The 18,493-nt window shown below is 33.8% G+C and overlaps 1 protein-coding gene across 1 annotated transcript; it reads left to right on the forward strand.

Annotated features, from left to right (window-relative positions):
* The first annotated feature begins 11,215 nt into the window (after window positions 1–11,215).
* Window positions 11,216–13,770, forward strand: LOC131023253 (uncharacterized). The gene is made up of 4 exons (XM_057952795.1): window positions 11,216–11,221; window positions 11,318–11,320; window positions 11,419–11,506; window positions 13,075–13,770. Exons 1-4 carry the CDS (start codon window positions 11,216–11,218, stop codon window positions 13,680–13,682), a joined length of 705 nt encoding a protein of 234 aa, XP_057808778.1. The 3' UTR covers window positions 13,683–13,770.
* The last annotated feature ends 4,723 nt before the right edge of the window (window positions 13,771–18,493 follow it).

Raw genomic sequence — 18,493 nt, forward strand, 5'->3', positions numbered from 1 at the left:
CAATATGTCAGCCAACTGTTCATCCGATCGTATGAAAGGAAGTTCAATGATCCCACTATCGAGCTTCTCTTTGATGAAATGCCGATCGATCTCCACGTGTTTGGTTTTGTCGTGTTGTACGGGATTTTCAGATATACTAATCGCAGCTTTATTGTCATAGAAGAGCCGACTTCCCCTTCTTGGAGGAAAGCCAATCTCTGTGAGCAATCTCCGAAGCCACAAGATTTCAGTTATCCCACTTTTTACTCCTCTGAATTCTGCCTCTGCACTTGATAGGGCCACTACTTTCTGTTTTTTGCTTCTCCATGTGACCAAGTTTCCTCCAACGAAGGTAAAATATCCGGCGGTAGATTTCCTATCATTTGGGTTACTGGCCCAATCTGCGTCTGTAAACCCGTCAACTTCCAAATCTTCCTTTTTTTCAAGCAAAATCCCATAATCAGTGGTTCCTTTCAGATACCGGACAATTCTCAAAGCTGTCTCCATATGCTCCTTCTGGGGTTTGTGCATAAACTGACTTACTATTCCAACTGCATATGTGATGTCGGGCCGTGTATGGGAGAGATAGATGAGTTTCCCAACAAGGCGCTGGTATTTTCCTTGATCTGTTAAGTCAGCTCCCTCAACAATTGTTAATCCATGATTTATCACAATCGGTGTTTCTGCAGGTTTACACTCGAGTAGCCCAGTTTCTGCAAGTAAGTCAAGGACATACTTTCTTTGTCTCAGGAAGATTCCCTTTTTCGACCTTAAAATCTCAATTCCAAGGAAGTACTTCAGAGATCCAAGGTCTTTCATTTCAAATTCCAGGAACAAGTTTTTCTTCAGGTTTACTATCTCTTCAACATCGTCTCCTGTGATAATCATGTCATCAACATAAATGATTAAACATGTTACCTTTCCTTCTCTTCGTTTCACGAATAATGTATGATCAGAGTTACTCTGTTTATAGCCATTTTTTGCCATAGCTAAACAGAATCTCCCGAACCATACTCTGGGCGATTGCTTCAATCCATAGAGTGTCTTCTTTAGCCTGCACACTTGACCTGCCTCGAACTCTTCGGAATAACCTGGAGGAACTTCCATATATATCTCTGCATTGTCATCCAATTCTCCATGTAGGAAGGCATTAGTTACATCCAACTGATGCAAAGGCCAATCCTTGCATGCTGCTACTGAGAGAAGTGTTCTTACTGTGTTCATCTTGGCCACTGGTGAGAATGTTTCTTCATAGTCTATCCCGTAGGTCTGAGTGTATCCTTTTGCAACCAACCTAGCTTTGTACCTCTCGATTGAACCATCTGCTCGCCTTTTGATTGAAAAAACCCATCTGCATCCCACTGGCCTCTTTCCTTCTGGCAGCACACATCTTTCCCATGTCCCATTCTTAATTAGTGCATCCATTTCCTTCTTCATGGCCAATGTTTATGTCTCCTTGCCTCTTCTACTGTCTGGGGTACATCCTCCTCTTCATAAAGAGCTGCTTCAAAGGCCCGTGCCATCTCTGTGAGTTGTCCTTGGGCAAGGTTGGCAATCGAGTACCTAGTCTTCCGTCCCTGCCAGTCTGGAGAGTATCGCTTTGGTGGTTTTCCCCTTGTACTTCGGGGAGGCAATGTGTACTGATCTGTGGCACCTGCCAACTCAGTACGTTCATCATCTTCATCCGTATCCCTTCCAGTTTCTGTGTCAGTGTCTTCATACCTCTGTTCCTCAATGTTAGTATTAACTTGAGAACTATTGAGATTACTTACCTCAGGATTTGAAGATGGGGTTGATAGTGGGATCGACTCGCTGGACATCTCGAACTGAACCTGTGTTGTAGATGTCTCGGCGGGTGTGCTAACCTTCTCTGTTGGACCAACGTCTGGCACAGAACTTGGCAATGACACTGAGCTAGTTTGAGACGGATGAGAAGGTAGGGAAGGAAGGGTTGTTTGGACAGTGGATGGCGTATGGAGCCAACTTAGGGAGTCGACAATCTCATTTTTCTCCCCCTGACTCCCATGTTGGCGGAAAAAATATTCTGTTTCAACGAAGTCACAGTTTAAGGTAGTGTATAGGTGATTAGCTACAGGATCATAACATCTATACCCCTTCTGATTTTTGCCATACCCCAGGAAAACACACTTAATAGCATTTGGTGAGAACTTTGTACGATTTTGTTTAGGGATATGAACATAAACGGTGCATCCAAAAATTCTGGGTTCCAGTGTGAGGGATGAGGGTATTTCAGAGTGAGTAGCTAAGAACTCAAGGGGTGGTTTAAAGTTTAGGATATGAGTTGGCAGTCGATTCAAGAGGTAAACAGAGGTAGCTACGGCTTCGGGCCAGTAAGATTTAGGGACTTGAGAGTCGATGATAAGGGCTCTAGTCATCTCTAAAATGATCCTATTTTTCCGTTCAGCTACCCCATTCTGTTCAGGTGTGTAAGGACATGTTGTTTGGTGGACAAGACCTTTTTCAGTGAAGAAGTTTTGCATCTTGGAATTTACATACTCCCCCCCATTATCAGATCTAAGGATTTGAATATTTTTCTTGTATTGTGTTTGTACTAGATTATAGAAGTGGGTGAACTTTTCAAAAACTTCACTTTTGGATTTTAAGAAATATACCGACGTCATTCTAGAACAATCGTCAACAAATAACAAAAAATATCTAAACCCATTATCACTAGTAACCGGAGCTGGACCCCAAACATCAGAGTGAAGTAAAGAGAAAACTGACTTCACACGAGTATTATTAAGTTTAAAACTGTGACGATGGCTCTTAGCCAGAAAACATGTCTCACAGTTCAAAGGGTGTGAAGTAATAAGGTTTGGATAAATTAACCTTAAATATCCTATGGATGGGTGTCCTAACCGCCTATGCCAAAGCCAAGTCTGTTCCTCTGCCAGTCCTTGAGTTAGCATCACAGCACCCTGTTGAGCCATCCTATCCACATAGTAGAGTCCTCGATATTCAGTGCCACGCCCAACTATCTTCCCCGTCCTCGTATCCTGTAAAGTGCAGAAGCCAGACTGCATTAGTAAGTTACAGTGTAATTCTCTCGTTACTTGGCTAACAGACACCAATTTGTGGGATAAAGACGGGATATATAAGCAGTTTGGAAGACATAATTCAGAGGATAATTTAATAGTTCCAGCTCCTTCTACATATGCTAAATTTCCACTAGCAGTTTTAACATATTTTTTCTGGGTAGGAAAAATTTCCATAAAATCCGAGGCATCAAAGGACATAGTATCTGTGGCTCCACAATCAAAAATCCAATGGTAGTCTTTATATGGTGTTCCAGAATTAGAGGAGGATACTGCTAAGGTCTGAACAAAATAAGAGCTGTGAATGAGTGAGGGGTTTAAAAGGTATAACCCCTCATTACCTTCCCCTTCGTGAACCCTAGCCGCCAGGGCACCTCCTCTCTCCTCGTTAATGCGCGTCTGTGGGGGTGGTGGTCTGACGTTGCCTGCCGGAGTTCCGGCGTTGGCGGCTCGTGTATCACCGCCTGACCACGCCCCGCCAGTCGTTGCAGCAGACACGATTGACGTCAGTCTTGTGCCGCTGACCGCCACCGTCGCTTGTCCATTCGGACTCCACGGTTGATTCCGATTTTTGGACGCAGCTCTTGATTTCTTCATTTCGTCCCACCATTCGGGAAATCCGATGAGTAAGAAACATCCCTCCTTGGTATGTTTTTTACCTCCACAGTGTGTGCAAACGAGTTTGCTCTTGTCGATTTTCCCTTTCCTGTTGTTCCAGGTTTGATTTCCTTGCTGTGGTCGATTGGAGAGCGGTGGTGGTCGGCTGTGGTTGACCGCGGCGAGTCCGGACCCGATTCCTACGGTCGGCGATTCAGAGGATTTGAGGATATCCTCGTTTGTGGCCTGCCTTCGTACCAGTCCGTAGGCTCTTCGAACAGTTGGTAATGGATCCTTGTCCATAATTTCCCTCTTGATATTAGCATATTTGTCATCCAATGCACTTAGAAATTTATAGAGGCGATGGCGCTCCTCCCTCTTCTGATATCCCTCTATGTCTGTCGGACTCGGATCTCTGGTATCAATCGAGATCCATAAGTCCTGCATTTTGATCCACAACCCTTCTAGTGTCATAGATTCTTGTTTGATTGTCATGGCTTGTCGGTGCAGATCATAGATTTGGAATGGATCAGATCCACTTCCATAAGTGATCGCCAATCCTTCCCATAGATCAGCGGCGGTTGCGTACTGTGATACCTCATTCACAAGTCCGGTTTCGATATTGTTGATCACCCAATTGAAAACGCAGTTATCCCGTTGCTCCCATCTCGTGTAGCTGGGATCGTCAATTGCGGGTGGTTTTGAAACTCCATTAATGTGAGATGTCAAACCTTTTCCCGCAATTGCCCGTTTCATGAGGTTAACCCATAATGGGTAATTCTCCCCATTGAGTTTCGCCTTGATGGAAATCTCTCCAAAAGATTCAAGTTGGTCGTGGTTTGGTGGTTTATGGGCCGATGAATCTGGAATTCTGAGGCTTTGTTTGAGGAATTCTGCAAATTGTGCAGCAAATTCCATCGGGAAATTTGGTGGGGTGTGGCTAGTTTTTTCTGTGTCTGAAGTTTCTTGTTCTGACATGGTTTGATTTGATGTTGAGCAAATTTGTAGGGGAGGAAAAAATATACAGTGCTGAACAGTAACTTGAACAGTAACTGCCACGTCACAGTAATTTGAAAACTTCGGTTTTCGGTTCGGTTTTGAAAACTAAAAACCGAAAATTTTCGGTTTGGTGTCGGTTTCGATTTTTTGGTTCGGTTTTAAACCGAACCGAACCGATACATATAATATTTTAATATATATATTTATTTTATAAGTAAAACCCTAATTTACACTTCACAATTTCAATTTCTCCTCCCAGCAGCTGAACCCGCCGCTCTGCCTCTCTCTTCTGCAGTTCTGCTCTTCACGCCATCTCTGCGACTCTGCCCTCCGGCTCCGGCAGTCCGGCGATCGTCGGCGCGCGTGCAGGCGCGAGGCCCACAGCCGTCCGCGTCAGTCGTCCCCTGCCCAGGCGCGCTCAGTCGTCCCCTGCCCAGGCGTGCGTCAGTCGTCCCCTGCCCAGGCGAGTCCGACAGCCCCTGCCTAGGCGCCCACTGCCGTCCTCGTCCGCTGCCGCCTGCAGCCTGCCGTCCGCCACTCTACGGCGTCGCCAACAGCCCAGACTCCCCTTCTGGCGCGGTCGCGCGACCTACCCTCACCGAAATTTGTGCATTTCACAATTTTTAAATGATATTTTCGAAAAAAAAATTGCATTGTTCGGTTCGGTGCACCGAATCGAACCGAAACCGAAACCGATGGTTTTATTGGTTCGGTTTCGGACCCCCAATTGGTGCGGTTCGGTTTCAGTTTTAACCATCGGTTCGGTTTTTGGTTTTTGGTTCGGTTTTGCACCGAACCGATGCTCACCCCTACACACAACCGAATCAGTTTAAATATCCGCATTTCATTTAACAACCAAACACTTAGTTCAAGTGGTTAGAACCCGCGTTTCACATGTGGAGGTCGCAGGTTTGAAACCTGTTGGTGGATAGAGATGAGATTTTCTCTTCTTTTCATGTTCTAGTTTCTTTTCTTTCTTTTTTTCCTTTCATTTTTTTTTTAACTACAGTTTCTTTTATTTTCTTTTGAGATTTTCTCTTGTTCTATGTTATAGTTTTTTTTTTTTTTGTCTTTTCAGTTTCTTCTTTTTTTTTCTTTCCAATTTTTTTTACTACAGTTTCTTTTTTTTTTTCAGTTTTTTTTTTCTTTTTACTGCAATTTCTTTTTTTATATAGTTTCTTTCTTTTGCTTTCAGTTTTTTTTTCTTTTTTTTTTACCACTGTTTCTTTTATTTTCTTTCGAGATTTTCTCTTGTTCCATGTTATAGTTTCTCTTTTTTTGTCTTTTCAGTTTCCATTTTTTTCTTTTCAGTTTTATTTTTTTCTTTTTTTTACTACAGTTTCTTTTTTTTTCTTTTTTTACTGCAGTTTCTTTCTTTTATAGTTTCTTTCTTGAGTTAATATATAGAAGTGCCCACTTTCATATTGTAAAATTAAAATTTAACCTATGAAATAAAAATATTAAAAAATGGCCAGTTTTTGAACAAAAGTACAAAATTACCCCTAACATGAAAATATAAAAATTTAGCCGCTCATCTCAAAGCCAAAAAAAAATACTGCCCCTACCCCGGTCCACCCCCCCCCCCCCCAAAGGCAAAATAAAAATAAAAATTTACTCACCCCCTGCCCTCCCCCCGTCTCCACCCCGACCACCCACTCCCCAAGCCATCTATGAATTCACTACTTAATGTTTTTGAATTCACAACTTAATATTTTTGAATTCACAACCAGATCTATGAATTCACAACCAAAATACATTATAGTTTTAGTTATGAATTCAAACTTTAAAAACTCAAATTCACGCGAATTTGTAAAGGAATCACTGTTTAAAGGGTAAAGTGGTAACAATGACCATTTTTTAATTTTTTTTTTATCTTAGTGTACAATTTTTAATTTTACTAAAACAAATAGGCTATTTTCAAAATCCACTCTTCTTTCTTTTTTCTTTTTTTTTCTTTTTAGTTTTATTTTTTTTATTTTTGTACTACAATTTCTTTTATTTTCTTTCGAGATTTTCTCTTGTTCCATGTTATAGTTTTTTTTTTATCTTTTCAGTTTCCTTTGTTTTCAGTTTTTTTTTTCTTTTTTTACTATGTTTCTTTTTTTTCTTTTTAGTTTTTTTTTGTTATTTTTTTACTATAATTTCTTTCTTTTCAATTTTTTTTTGGCAAAAAAATATCTTTTGTTCTTTTAAAAATATAGTTTTAATATATTAAAAATGTCATTTAATGATACTATTTTTCTTATTAAATTATACTATCTACATTAATCACTGATACTATATTTATATTTTAATGACATATATCTAAATAATTTTTAATTTTTTTTACTAAATGACACTATTTGCATTAATAAACTTTTTTCTTTGACACAATTTTTTTTCTTAATAAAAAAAATTATATGCATTAATAAATGACACTATAAGGAAATGACACTATCATGTTATATAAATAACACTATTTTGTTCTACAAATAACATTATATGGAAATGACGTTAAACGACACTTCTATGTTCTACAAATGACACTATATGGAAATGACACTATTGTGTTATATAAATGACACTATTATGTTTTATAAATTACACTATATGAAGATGACACTATCATTTTATATAACATAATAGTGTTAGTGCCATTTGTAAAATATAATAGTGTTATTTGTAGAACAGAAAATTATTATTTTTATAATATTATTAGTGTCATTTCCATATAGTGTCATTTGTAGAACAAAAAAATATTATTTATAATAGTTTTAGTGTCATTTCTATATAGTGTTGTTTATAAAACACGATAGTATTATTTATATAACATGATAGTGTTAGTGTCATTTTCGTATAGTGTTAGTGTCATTTGTAGAACATAAAAGTGTTTTTTTATAATAGTGTTAGTGTCATTTGTAGAAGATAAAATTGTTCTTTATAATAGTGTTAGTGTCATTTCCATATAGTGTTACTGTTTAGTGTCATTTGTAGAACATAAAAGTGTTCTTTATAATAGTGTTAGTGTCATTTCTATATAGTGTTATTTGTAAAACACGATAGTATTATTTATATAATATGATAGTGTTAGTGTCATTTGTTGAACAAAAAAGTGTTCTTTATAATAGTTTTAGTGTCATTTGTAGAACATAATAGTGTTATTTGTATAACATGATAATGTCATTTCCATATCTTGTCATTTGTAAAACTATATAGTATTATTTATATAACATGATAGTGTTATTTTTGCAAATTAATATTGTCATTTGTATAACACAATAGTGTGATTTATATAACATGATATTGTCATTTTCATATAGTGCTATTTGTAGAACAGAATATTGTCATTTATAATAGAGTTAGTCATTTCCATATGATGTCATTTGTAAAACAAAATAGTGTCATTTATATAATATGATAGTGTCATTTGTATAACTATGTAGTGTTATTTATATAATATGATAGTGTCATTAGATAAATTCAAAGTGTCATTTAAAAATAGATGTAATATCATTTATTAATGCATATAGTGTTATTTACTAATAAAAATAATGTCATTTACAAAGAAAAATATTGTCATATTTAGATATATTGAAAGTGTTGTTTACTGAGAAAGATAATGTTAATTACTAAGAAAAATTGTGTTATTTTTAGATATATTAAAAGTGTCGTATATTAAGAAAAAAGATGTCATTTAGATATAGTGAAAGTGTCATTTACTAATAAAAATAGTGTCATTTAAATAAATTTAAATATAAATGTAGTATCATTTATTAATGCATATAGTGCTATTTACTAAGAAAAACAATGTCATATTTATGTATATTAAAAATGTCGTTCACTAACAAATAGTGTCATTATCAAAAAAGAAAAAAGAGAACAAAAAAGAAGAAAGAGCGCTGGAAGTGAAAAGTGGAAACCATGTAAAATAGAAAAATTGTCATTTATCAAAAAGAAGAAAAAAAAGAACAAAAAAGAGGAAAGAGCGAAAGTGGAAAATGGAAAGTGTTAAATATAAATATAGTATCATTTATTAATGTATATAGTGTTATTTACTAAGAAAAATTATGTCATATTTATGTATATTAAAAATGTCGTTCACTAAGAAAAATATTGTCATCTATCTATCTATCTATTATATAAACGATTACATATTCAAGAGATCTCCTTCATTCTCTCTCCTACATGGCTTCCTATCAATCCTTTATTCTCTTCTCTCTTACTATGGGCAAAAATTTTGGGGTAGAAGTCTAGTTGGCAAAGGTAGCATCATAGTGGAGTCCAAAAAATGAGGTAGCAAATTTGCTCCGGGTAGCAAGATTGCTACCCAGGTAGCAAGCTGAATGGTGGGCCCCAGGCCTGGACAGGCGACGCGCGAGTGCACAAAAGAGCACACCCAGCGCACACAGTTGGAGCGCGTGCAGTGCACGCGCCCTCTGTGCGCCTGGGATTAGGTTGGCGCTGATTTTGCTTCTTTTCCTATCATTTAATTTCTGTTTTCTTTGTTCCCCAAAAATCTGATATAGTAGAAGGAAGAAGCAATATTGGAAGTTAGCAATTATTTCCATATATTTTGCCGTTTGAAATTAATGTCTAGTTCGGTTTTTTTTTTAGTTTTATTGTTCTGCCTTTATTTTGTAAGTTTTGGGTGATTGATCTGATGAATTTGTTTTTCGTTTTTTTCTTTATTTTGGCACCATTCTAATTTATTAATTGTAAATTCAATAATATGCATGTTTCAATTTCAAATTTATAGTATAATTATATTAATTTTAAATTTATATTTTATCATTTACATAAATTAATTTATTTATATAATTCTATTAATTTTATTAAAATAAAATATAATACAAAAATTAAAATACATAGGAAATATATATAATGGTAAAAGTAGTAATAATGATAGTGGGGTCCATGAATAGTTAAAAATGAGGTAGTGTTATAGTTGAGAAAATATGGGATAGTTAAAAAATGAGGTAGTTATTGATGTGGCACACATGTGGCACCACTATGGGGTAGTACCATAGTGGATGCTCTAATTCTCTCAAATATCTCTTCTCCATTCTCTAATCCACGTAGGGTTTGATAGGAATCAATACACACTAAGCCCACGTTTGGTTCAAGTAGAGGAATGGAAAGGGAATGGAATCAAATAAAGGAGTGGAATGGTAACAATAACCATTACTTTTATTGAGTGTTTGGTTTAACAATGGAAAGGAATCATTAGTAAGGGATTCCCTTTCTTTTGTTTCCCCTCTATTTTAAGGGGTAACAAATTGGGTGATTGGAATACCCTCAAGTAAGGGTAATAATTATCCCATTACTCAAACCAAACAACAAGTAACGGATTCAATTACTTGATTCCCTTTCCAACCTCTAAAAACACTCAACCAAACGTGGGCTAAATCAAAATGCCTTAATTTCTCATCCTATAGCAATAATTAAATCAGTTTCATCAATCATAGTTTCCATTGCTTGATTCTAGCAACCTTTCTCACCCCAATCCATGTTAATATCAATAACACAGTTTTTGGGGGTAATTCAATAATTCGCACAATCCAGATGGGGCGACTCCACGCGGGCGCGACTCTCCTCCGTCCTATCTCCTTCCCTATCGTCCGAACCCACCGGCACGGCGGCGACGCGAGGGCAAAAGAGAAACGCTGACATAATCATTGTGGGTGCCGGAGTCGCCGGCTCCGTCTTCGCTTACACTCTCAGAAAGGTATCACCTTCATTTTTTGATTAGAGAGCGATGTTAAATTTCTCTTTTTCCATTTTTGTTTGGTTGAATCTGCTTTAGAAAATTAGAAATTTTAATTCGTTTATGATTAGTTTGATTTTAATTGCTTCAGTAACTTATGAACTTGTGCTATTTTTCTCTTGCTGAGATGTGATTTTCCATTTTATTTCACCTGATTTCTTCATGTTGTCACTCAAATCTCTCTCGAGTCTTTATGGGAATTACCAGAAATTTCAGTAATACATAGGAATATTGTAATAGATCTTTGTACTAATATTATCTGTCCTGCTATATTTATTGTGTTCCACCCGAAAAATGATAGAAGAGTGGGTAAATTTAGTTTTCTATTATATTTTTATAATGATGAATTTTTATGCAAAATGCTTAGATTGTGGAAGTGAATGCTATCTTGATGATTGAATATCTCTCTTGAGATCATTTCATGCATTTGATATATATAAAAATATGTTTTATATTTTTATCACTACAAGCTGCAATCACTCCTTTCACTATCACTCCTTTCACTGCTCTTGTATATCTAAACAGACTGATTCTACTTGCCTGGTGGGTGCTAATGTTCCTACCATGATATTATAGGATTTATTAGTGTCATGCATAAGCATCTATAGAAGTGAAGAGAACATTTTTTTTTGTGTTTCTTTGCCATCTATTAGATGTAGTTAACCGTTAGTAGGTGCTTCCGGGCATCTCATTTTTTTGATACATGTTGTACAAATTACATTCGATCTGCTGCTGCTGCTTAGCTATGCTACTGTCATGTGCTTTTACTTTAAGTTATAAATGCCTTTGGGACTTGGATTTAGACTAATGTCATGGATTGTGACTTCTATAGACTATAGGTATGCTGGTACTGCCAGCAACAGCCTGAGAAATCAGTATGTTATGTTTGTCAAACTTCAGAAAATCTTTGGATGTGTCTTATTTACGGTTTTGTTGGCTACAGGAGGTATTAAATCTGTTATTATATCTAAGTGGATTGATATATGGCTCTTGACCCAAAAAAATATTTGTAGGGGCTTGCTTCTCCAGTGTTTGGTAAACTAGAAGCAGAGTTGGCCGAAGGTTGGTGAGTTGAACACTCAGTTTGAGAAATGCCAACTCCATTGCTGGTACAATCAAAACCAAATCAACTGTAAGTTTTTTTTTTTAATGGAGTATCTTTATATATATATATATATATATATATATATATATATATATATATTTTGGGAAAATAGTACAGTAGTATTAGTAAATGATTATGGTTTCAAACTGAATGCTTCTTAAATATTTTGGGATATTTATTGGTTGTTTTCTTGAAGGGGATAAATTGTGGGTCCATAACTGATACAAAGCCAATCTTGATAATTCTTGACATTCTTAAATAGCCCTCAATTTCAGTTGTTCTCATCAATGGGCAGAATCAACCCTATGAATGCAGATGCTATATAATAGTTTATATGTGGAAGTAGAATTAAATAATATTAGTATGTATATCTATTTATCTGTTCAGTACATAAATAACACACATCATATTTATGTACGCTTCACAATTTTTTGATATGCATACCTAATTGATTGATGTCATCAATGATGCATGATGATATGGTTAAGGTTATAGGTTCTATTTTCTTTCCTATTTATATAATCTTATCAAAGCATGGATTGTGAACATCATTGTTACAAACCAAACTATATAGTATCATTTATTTATGTGAAGTATTGTTTAATTTCAGACTTTTCTTTATGATTTATTTATTTTGAGTGAGCTTATATCTTTTGTTTCTATTGGTGCAGCATATCAAGACTATAATGAGTTTTTTTTATGTCCTCTTTTTAAGTATTACTCTGGGTTCACATTCTTTGTTTTTCTTTAAGTATCAGTGATAGAAACTGTTTCATTATTTTTAGTTGCCTAAATATGAGATTACTGCTTGATGGTCTGAACCAAATCTATTAACTATATAACCAGTAGAGTGGATGAGAAGTAGTAGCAAGGTTTTGGGAGTTCATAAGCTTTTATCTAATAAGTCTTCTTGAAATTGATAAATGTGTTTCAATTTGCATATATTTGTCATGTGTTACCTACATATGAAAATGAAAAAAATTTATCTTGCTATTAGTTTACCATAATTATAGCTCCTTTTGAAATGCAGCATGCTCATATACCCTATTATTTTGTATTTTAAACCCTTATTACCCCAACATATGGAATTTATTACACAGCACCTATACTACCATACATTTTAAATATATCCTATGTGTAGTTTTTTTTGTAGTTAAGGGTTGATTCAACACATCATGGATATCGAAGTGGAGCCTTCAAAGACAACATTCAATTTTTCTTCATGATTTTACGGAGATTCAAGACTACTGCATTAACGGAATGCCGGTTTGGTGCACTTCGTTTCCGAGAACAACGTCATCTGCCCCTTCTACACCGTGGAGGAAACCGTTTAGGACTCTCTCGGCCCCTTCTGCAATTACAGTGAATTATCATGTCTTTTAATATGGTTTCAGTGTTTCCATTTCAATCTTCACTTTTTCTTGAGAAAATTCTTATAGGTATGCTTCTAATTAACTTTTTTTTTTCTTATAATTGCATCAGTGTATCCTTAGTTTGCATGATTGACTCAATTTCTTCATGAAGAAGTTCTCTTTGATAATTGCAGTTGAGTTTTGTCTCTTTTTGCTTGTGGTTCATTTAGTTTCTTTATGCAGGTTGGGGTCACCATTTTGTTTGCAAGCGAAAGTACCATTTTATAATTCATGCAAAAGAAGATTGGAATGAGTCATTGGACGAAGATTTTGCGGAACTTGAGAGCCATCACTTGTACAGATTGATTCACTGCAATGGATTCGAGCATCTCATCTGCATCAACGGTTTGAAATACAATTCAAATTTGTTTTGCACAAAGGATAGTATCGAATTCTGGAACCATCTATGCACTCTTCTTAGAGCCAGATTTAGTTTTCTTCAACACATGCGTTTTTATCAATCTTCGGATTTAGGGGAAACAACACCGATGAGGTTTGAGAAACTGGTGGATTCGATGAGAAAAAGGTGGTGGCCAACAAGAAGGCTTGAGCATGTGCTCCTCGTGATCGTTGATCTATTGAAGGAGCACAAGAATGAGTCTCGGGCGCGAATGTGGCATGTCGCGACAAGAATTGAGAGACGAGGTGAGGAGGTAGATTGTGGACACTGGCTTGATCAATTTCATGCTCAATTCGATAAACTGTTTTATAGTGAAGAATCAGATCATCCGTCGTGCCACGAATCCCTTTTCCATGTGGTGTTTGACGAAAATTTTGGTGACATAATTTGAAGAAATGATTAACTTTGCTTGGTGCACAACTATTATTAATTGTTTTGTTGAGATATAGTATTTCACAATAAAGGTTTATGTTATGGAAGTTTTGAGTTATATAAGTAATTCATGTAGCTTAACTTGTGAATTAATTATGTAGAAAAAATAAAAATAAATGTTGTGTCGAATTTTGTAATCATGAATGAGACCCCTAATGATCTCATCATCGTGCTGGATAGATAATGTTTTTTAAAGTCGAGGTGGGTATGAGGTTTGACTGAGAAATTAAGGCGATTTTTTCTATTGCTATGTACAAGTTGATAAATTTAATTTAATTGAAGTTTTTGATAGATTGTGAGGTAATTTTAAATACTATTTTAGTTTTTATTTTTAATATATCATGATATGGAGATTTAATTGTCGTTGTATATTATATGCACACTTCTTAATTAGAGCATACAGATTCATTTTTCTTGTAAAAATAGAAATTTTATTAAAAAGAAACATAAACCCAAGAGAGCACATGCGCAACTGAGGGCCGGGTCTCAGAAAAGAGCACCCGTCTAAAAGAAAAATTAAATCTATTAATTCATTGTTCTAATATATGGACTTCTATTGTCTGACAAACTTAATTATTTTAGTTTTTTTATATATATATCATGATATGGAGATTTAATTGTCGTTCTATATTATATGCACACTTCTTAATTAGAGCATACAGATTCATTTTTCTTGCTGAAATAAAATTTTTATTAAAAAGAAACCTAAACCCAAGAGAGCACAGATGCAACTGAGGGCCGGGTCTCAGAAAAGAGCACCCGTCTAAAAGAAAAATTAAATTTATTAATTCATTGTTCTAATATATGGACTTCTATTGTCTGACAAACTTAATTATTGGCTAAATTATTATTAGTCTAATTAAATTAAAATTTTGATGTAACTATTTATTTGGCCAACAAATTAATTAATTAGCCAAATTATCTTATTATAAAGAGGATGTTTAGTTGGCCAAATAAATAGTTATATTTAGAAAAGATCAACTAATTTATTTTTATTATTTCTTATTAGATCAAATCAAGCAACTTCAGTACGAATTATTACTGATTTTTTCATAACTAAATATGTCACTTGGTTTAACTAGATTAACCAATAATCGAATTTAAAAATTCAATTATTTGATATAGGTTTGAGTGGAATTCAGTTTAGCATAAATGTGAAACTTCTAATTAATTTAAGTTATTTAATTCTATTTTTTAAAAATTACGAGTTTACGTCGGTACCAACATTGAGAAAGCTGGAAATTCTAATTGTCTGTTAAGCATAAGATGATTTTCTAAACATTAATATTTATATATAAAATAAATTAATTATAATAAAATGTGACTTAATATATTTAAAACTAATTCATCTTGATATGTCTACATAAGTCTTTTATTTATTCAAAGTAGCAAAATTATTTTTTGTATTAAATTAATAACAATACAAATTGACTAATTGATTTATAAACATTTTCGCTAGGTATATGCTTTTTTATAGCTCTAGACGAGATAATTCTCAAAATTCACTTTTAGTCTTTCAAACTCTAGACAAGATAATGTTAAAAAGTCAGAGATAGTCTATCAAGTTTCATACGAGATATACTTAAAACTCAATTTCGGCTCCAAACAATATGATGCTCACAAGTTAGAAGTGGTTTGCCAAGCTCCAAACGAGATGATGCTCATAACTAAATTCTGATTCTTTAAACTTCAAATGAGATAATAATTAGCACTCAACTCCGGTCTTTCAAGCTCCAAATGAGTGATGCTTAGAACTCAGCTCTGGTCTATCAAACTATGGACGAGATGATGCTTACAAGTCAGTTATGGTCTTTCAAGCTCCACGCGAGATGATGGTCACAAGCGAGTTATGGTCTTATGAGTATTTTACCTCCAAACAATATGATTCTCACAAATTAGAAGTAATTTGTCAAACTCCAAACGAAATGATACTCGTAACTTAATTTCGGCCTTTGAAACTTCAAATGATATAATGCTTAGCACTTAACTCCGGTCTTTCAAGCTCCAAATGAGTGATGCTTAGAACTTAACTCCGGTCTATCAAACTATGAACAAGATTAAATTCACAAGTCAGCTATGGTCTTTCAAGCTCCACACGAGATGATACACTCACAAGTCAATTATAGTATTGTAAGCTCCAAATGAGATGATGCTCACAAGTCAGGTTTTATCGTTCAAGTTGTAGATGAGATGATATTTATAAATCAAATCTCATATAACAAGCTTAATATAAGATAATGATTTCAAGTTCGATATACAAATGATATTTCAAGTTACAGACAAGATAATACTCAAAAGTTTTGTAAAATTCGAATGAGATGATGTTCATATATAAGACATGGTCTTAAATTTTGCCTATCAATTTAAAAAATATATAATGATAATTACAATGTAAAGTGATTCCCCGTCGAATTTCGACGGGTTACACACTAGTTTATCAAATAGAAGAAAAAAGAGAACAAAAAAGAGGAAAGAGCGCTGAAAGTAGAAAGTGGAAACTATGTAAAATAGAAAATTTGTCATTTATCAAAAAGAAGAAAAAAGAGAACAAAAAAGAGGAAAGAGCACTGGAAGTGGAAACCATGTAAAATAGAAAATTTCGTCTAGGATGTGAATCAAACCCGCGACCTTTCCTTGTGGCTGTGGGGCGTGAGTTCAAATTAATTGAACTAACTATTGAACTAATAATTGAGATGCAGATTTATTACATACTCCCTCCGTTCGCCAAAAGTATGACACTTTGATTGGACACGGAATTTAATAAAATTGGTGATGATGTTGATGTAGTGGAGAAATGGTCTCACCACTTTATGAGATGTATGCTTAAGATTGAATTTGAGGTGAGTTTTTTTTATAAATAAAGAGTGTTTGTAAGGATAAAATATAAAAGTGGATGGTGGGACTATTGCCTTAAAAGGAAAGTGGTATAATCTTTGCGAACACTCAATATAATAATTATGTCATACTTTTGGCGGACGGATGGAGTATTATATAGTTCTGATCTGGTCAGATTTGACTCGATTATATGGTATATTCGGGTGTGCCGGAGAATTTGTGTAATTAGATAAAAAAAATTCTTATCAAGATTCGCAATGATCTTTTAGCTTCTTATTTTTTAGTCTTTACGTAACAACTAGATTTGCCCATCGTGCGATGCACGATAATAGTTATTATTAAATATATATATATATATATAGTATATAATATTAAATTAGAAAAATTACTAAATACACATAGTTAATTTTGAAATGTTTAATTTTATACAATATATATAGTTGTACTAAAAAAAATATAGTGGTACACTAACAAAATAAAAACTTTAATATTTCATAAGATTAATTTTTTAAAACGAACATTTACAAATTGACAGAATAATCATAATTAGTATTTTTGAAAGAGTCATAACTTTTTTTATATAGTATAAGATATAGATACTCTTCAATTCAATAATACATGAATAATCTATTAATTTAGGCAAAGACTACATATAGTATTTGTCAAAATTATAGATGCATTACTCATTCAATGAAATCAACCAATTATAAGATCATATATAAATATATAGTACAATATTGAACTAACAACAATTAATACTACATATAATTAGTAAACTTTTTAGAGCAAACACATGTACTATATTTTAATTTTAAATAGTAAGTGTTAATTTGTTTTTTATGAATTTATTTATCTTTATATTCATAATAAAAATTCATACAAATTATTGTTAATAATAATAATTAATTGTATTTGTAAATGGATAAAGAGACTAATTAATTTTTACGGGCGTTCCAAAATAACAAAAATTGACTATTTTTGTGGACGGATGGAGTATGATTTATTTTTGAAACAAAAATATCAAACAAAAATATATTTCAATCTCCCTTTCTTATAACCTTAACAATTTTATTTTGAGCTCCATTGTATTTTCTATATTTCCATTTCATTTTTTTTTTCGTTCTCATCACTTGAGATCTTCACTAATCTTTTTAAAATGTTAATTTTTTTTTATGTATAAATATGTATATCATCTCATAACATAATTGATAATCATTAATTTTTACATTTATTTATGATAAATAAAAGCTACTACATGGTATTAAATTCACCAAAAATAACATGTAATAATAAAATACTAATATTAGTAGAAGATAATTAGAGAATGTAATGTCTGCTAAAGTCGTGGGTTAGTTAACGGAAATGATATATGCCTATTGTTGGCAGTTTTTTAAATATTAATTTCACCCCCTTTAATTGAATTCATTTACAAAATTGCCATCTAAATTGATTTGAAATCAATTTCTAATTGAAAACTGCTGTTTTAATATAGTATAGATTGGTTCCGGTTTATTGTTACTATTGACGACATCATTACTGCTGATTTTTAAATAATCAGGTCTTTTTATTGTAGTACTCCCTCCGTCCCAATAAAAGTGGCCACATTTCCTTTTTGGGTGTCCCATTAAAAGTGACTACTTTCTAAAAATGGCAAAAGTTTACTTTAATTAAATCAACAATTACTCACTAATTTGGTCAACAATTGTAGGCCACTTTCTAAAAATGTCAAAATTACTCACTAATTTGGTCAACAATTGTAGGTCACTTTCTAAAAATTACTCACTAATTTTGGTGGGTCACACTCAATTAAAACATAACAATCTCTTTCTTAATCTTCGTGCCCAAAAAAAAGTGGTCACTTTTATTGGGACGGATGGAGTAATTTTTATAATTTATAACATTAAAAAACGTGATTAATGACCAGCCAAAGTCAAT

Source organism: Salvia miltiorrhiza, chromosome 4 (genome assembly GCF_028751815.1).
Source record: "Salvia miltiorrhiza cultivar Shanhuang (shh) chromosome 4, IMPLAD_Smil_shh, whole genome shotgun sequence".
Taxonomy (NCBI): domain Eukaryota; kingdom Viridiplantae; phylum Streptophyta; class Magnoliopsida; order Lamiales; family Lamiaceae; genus Salvia; species Salvia miltiorrhiza.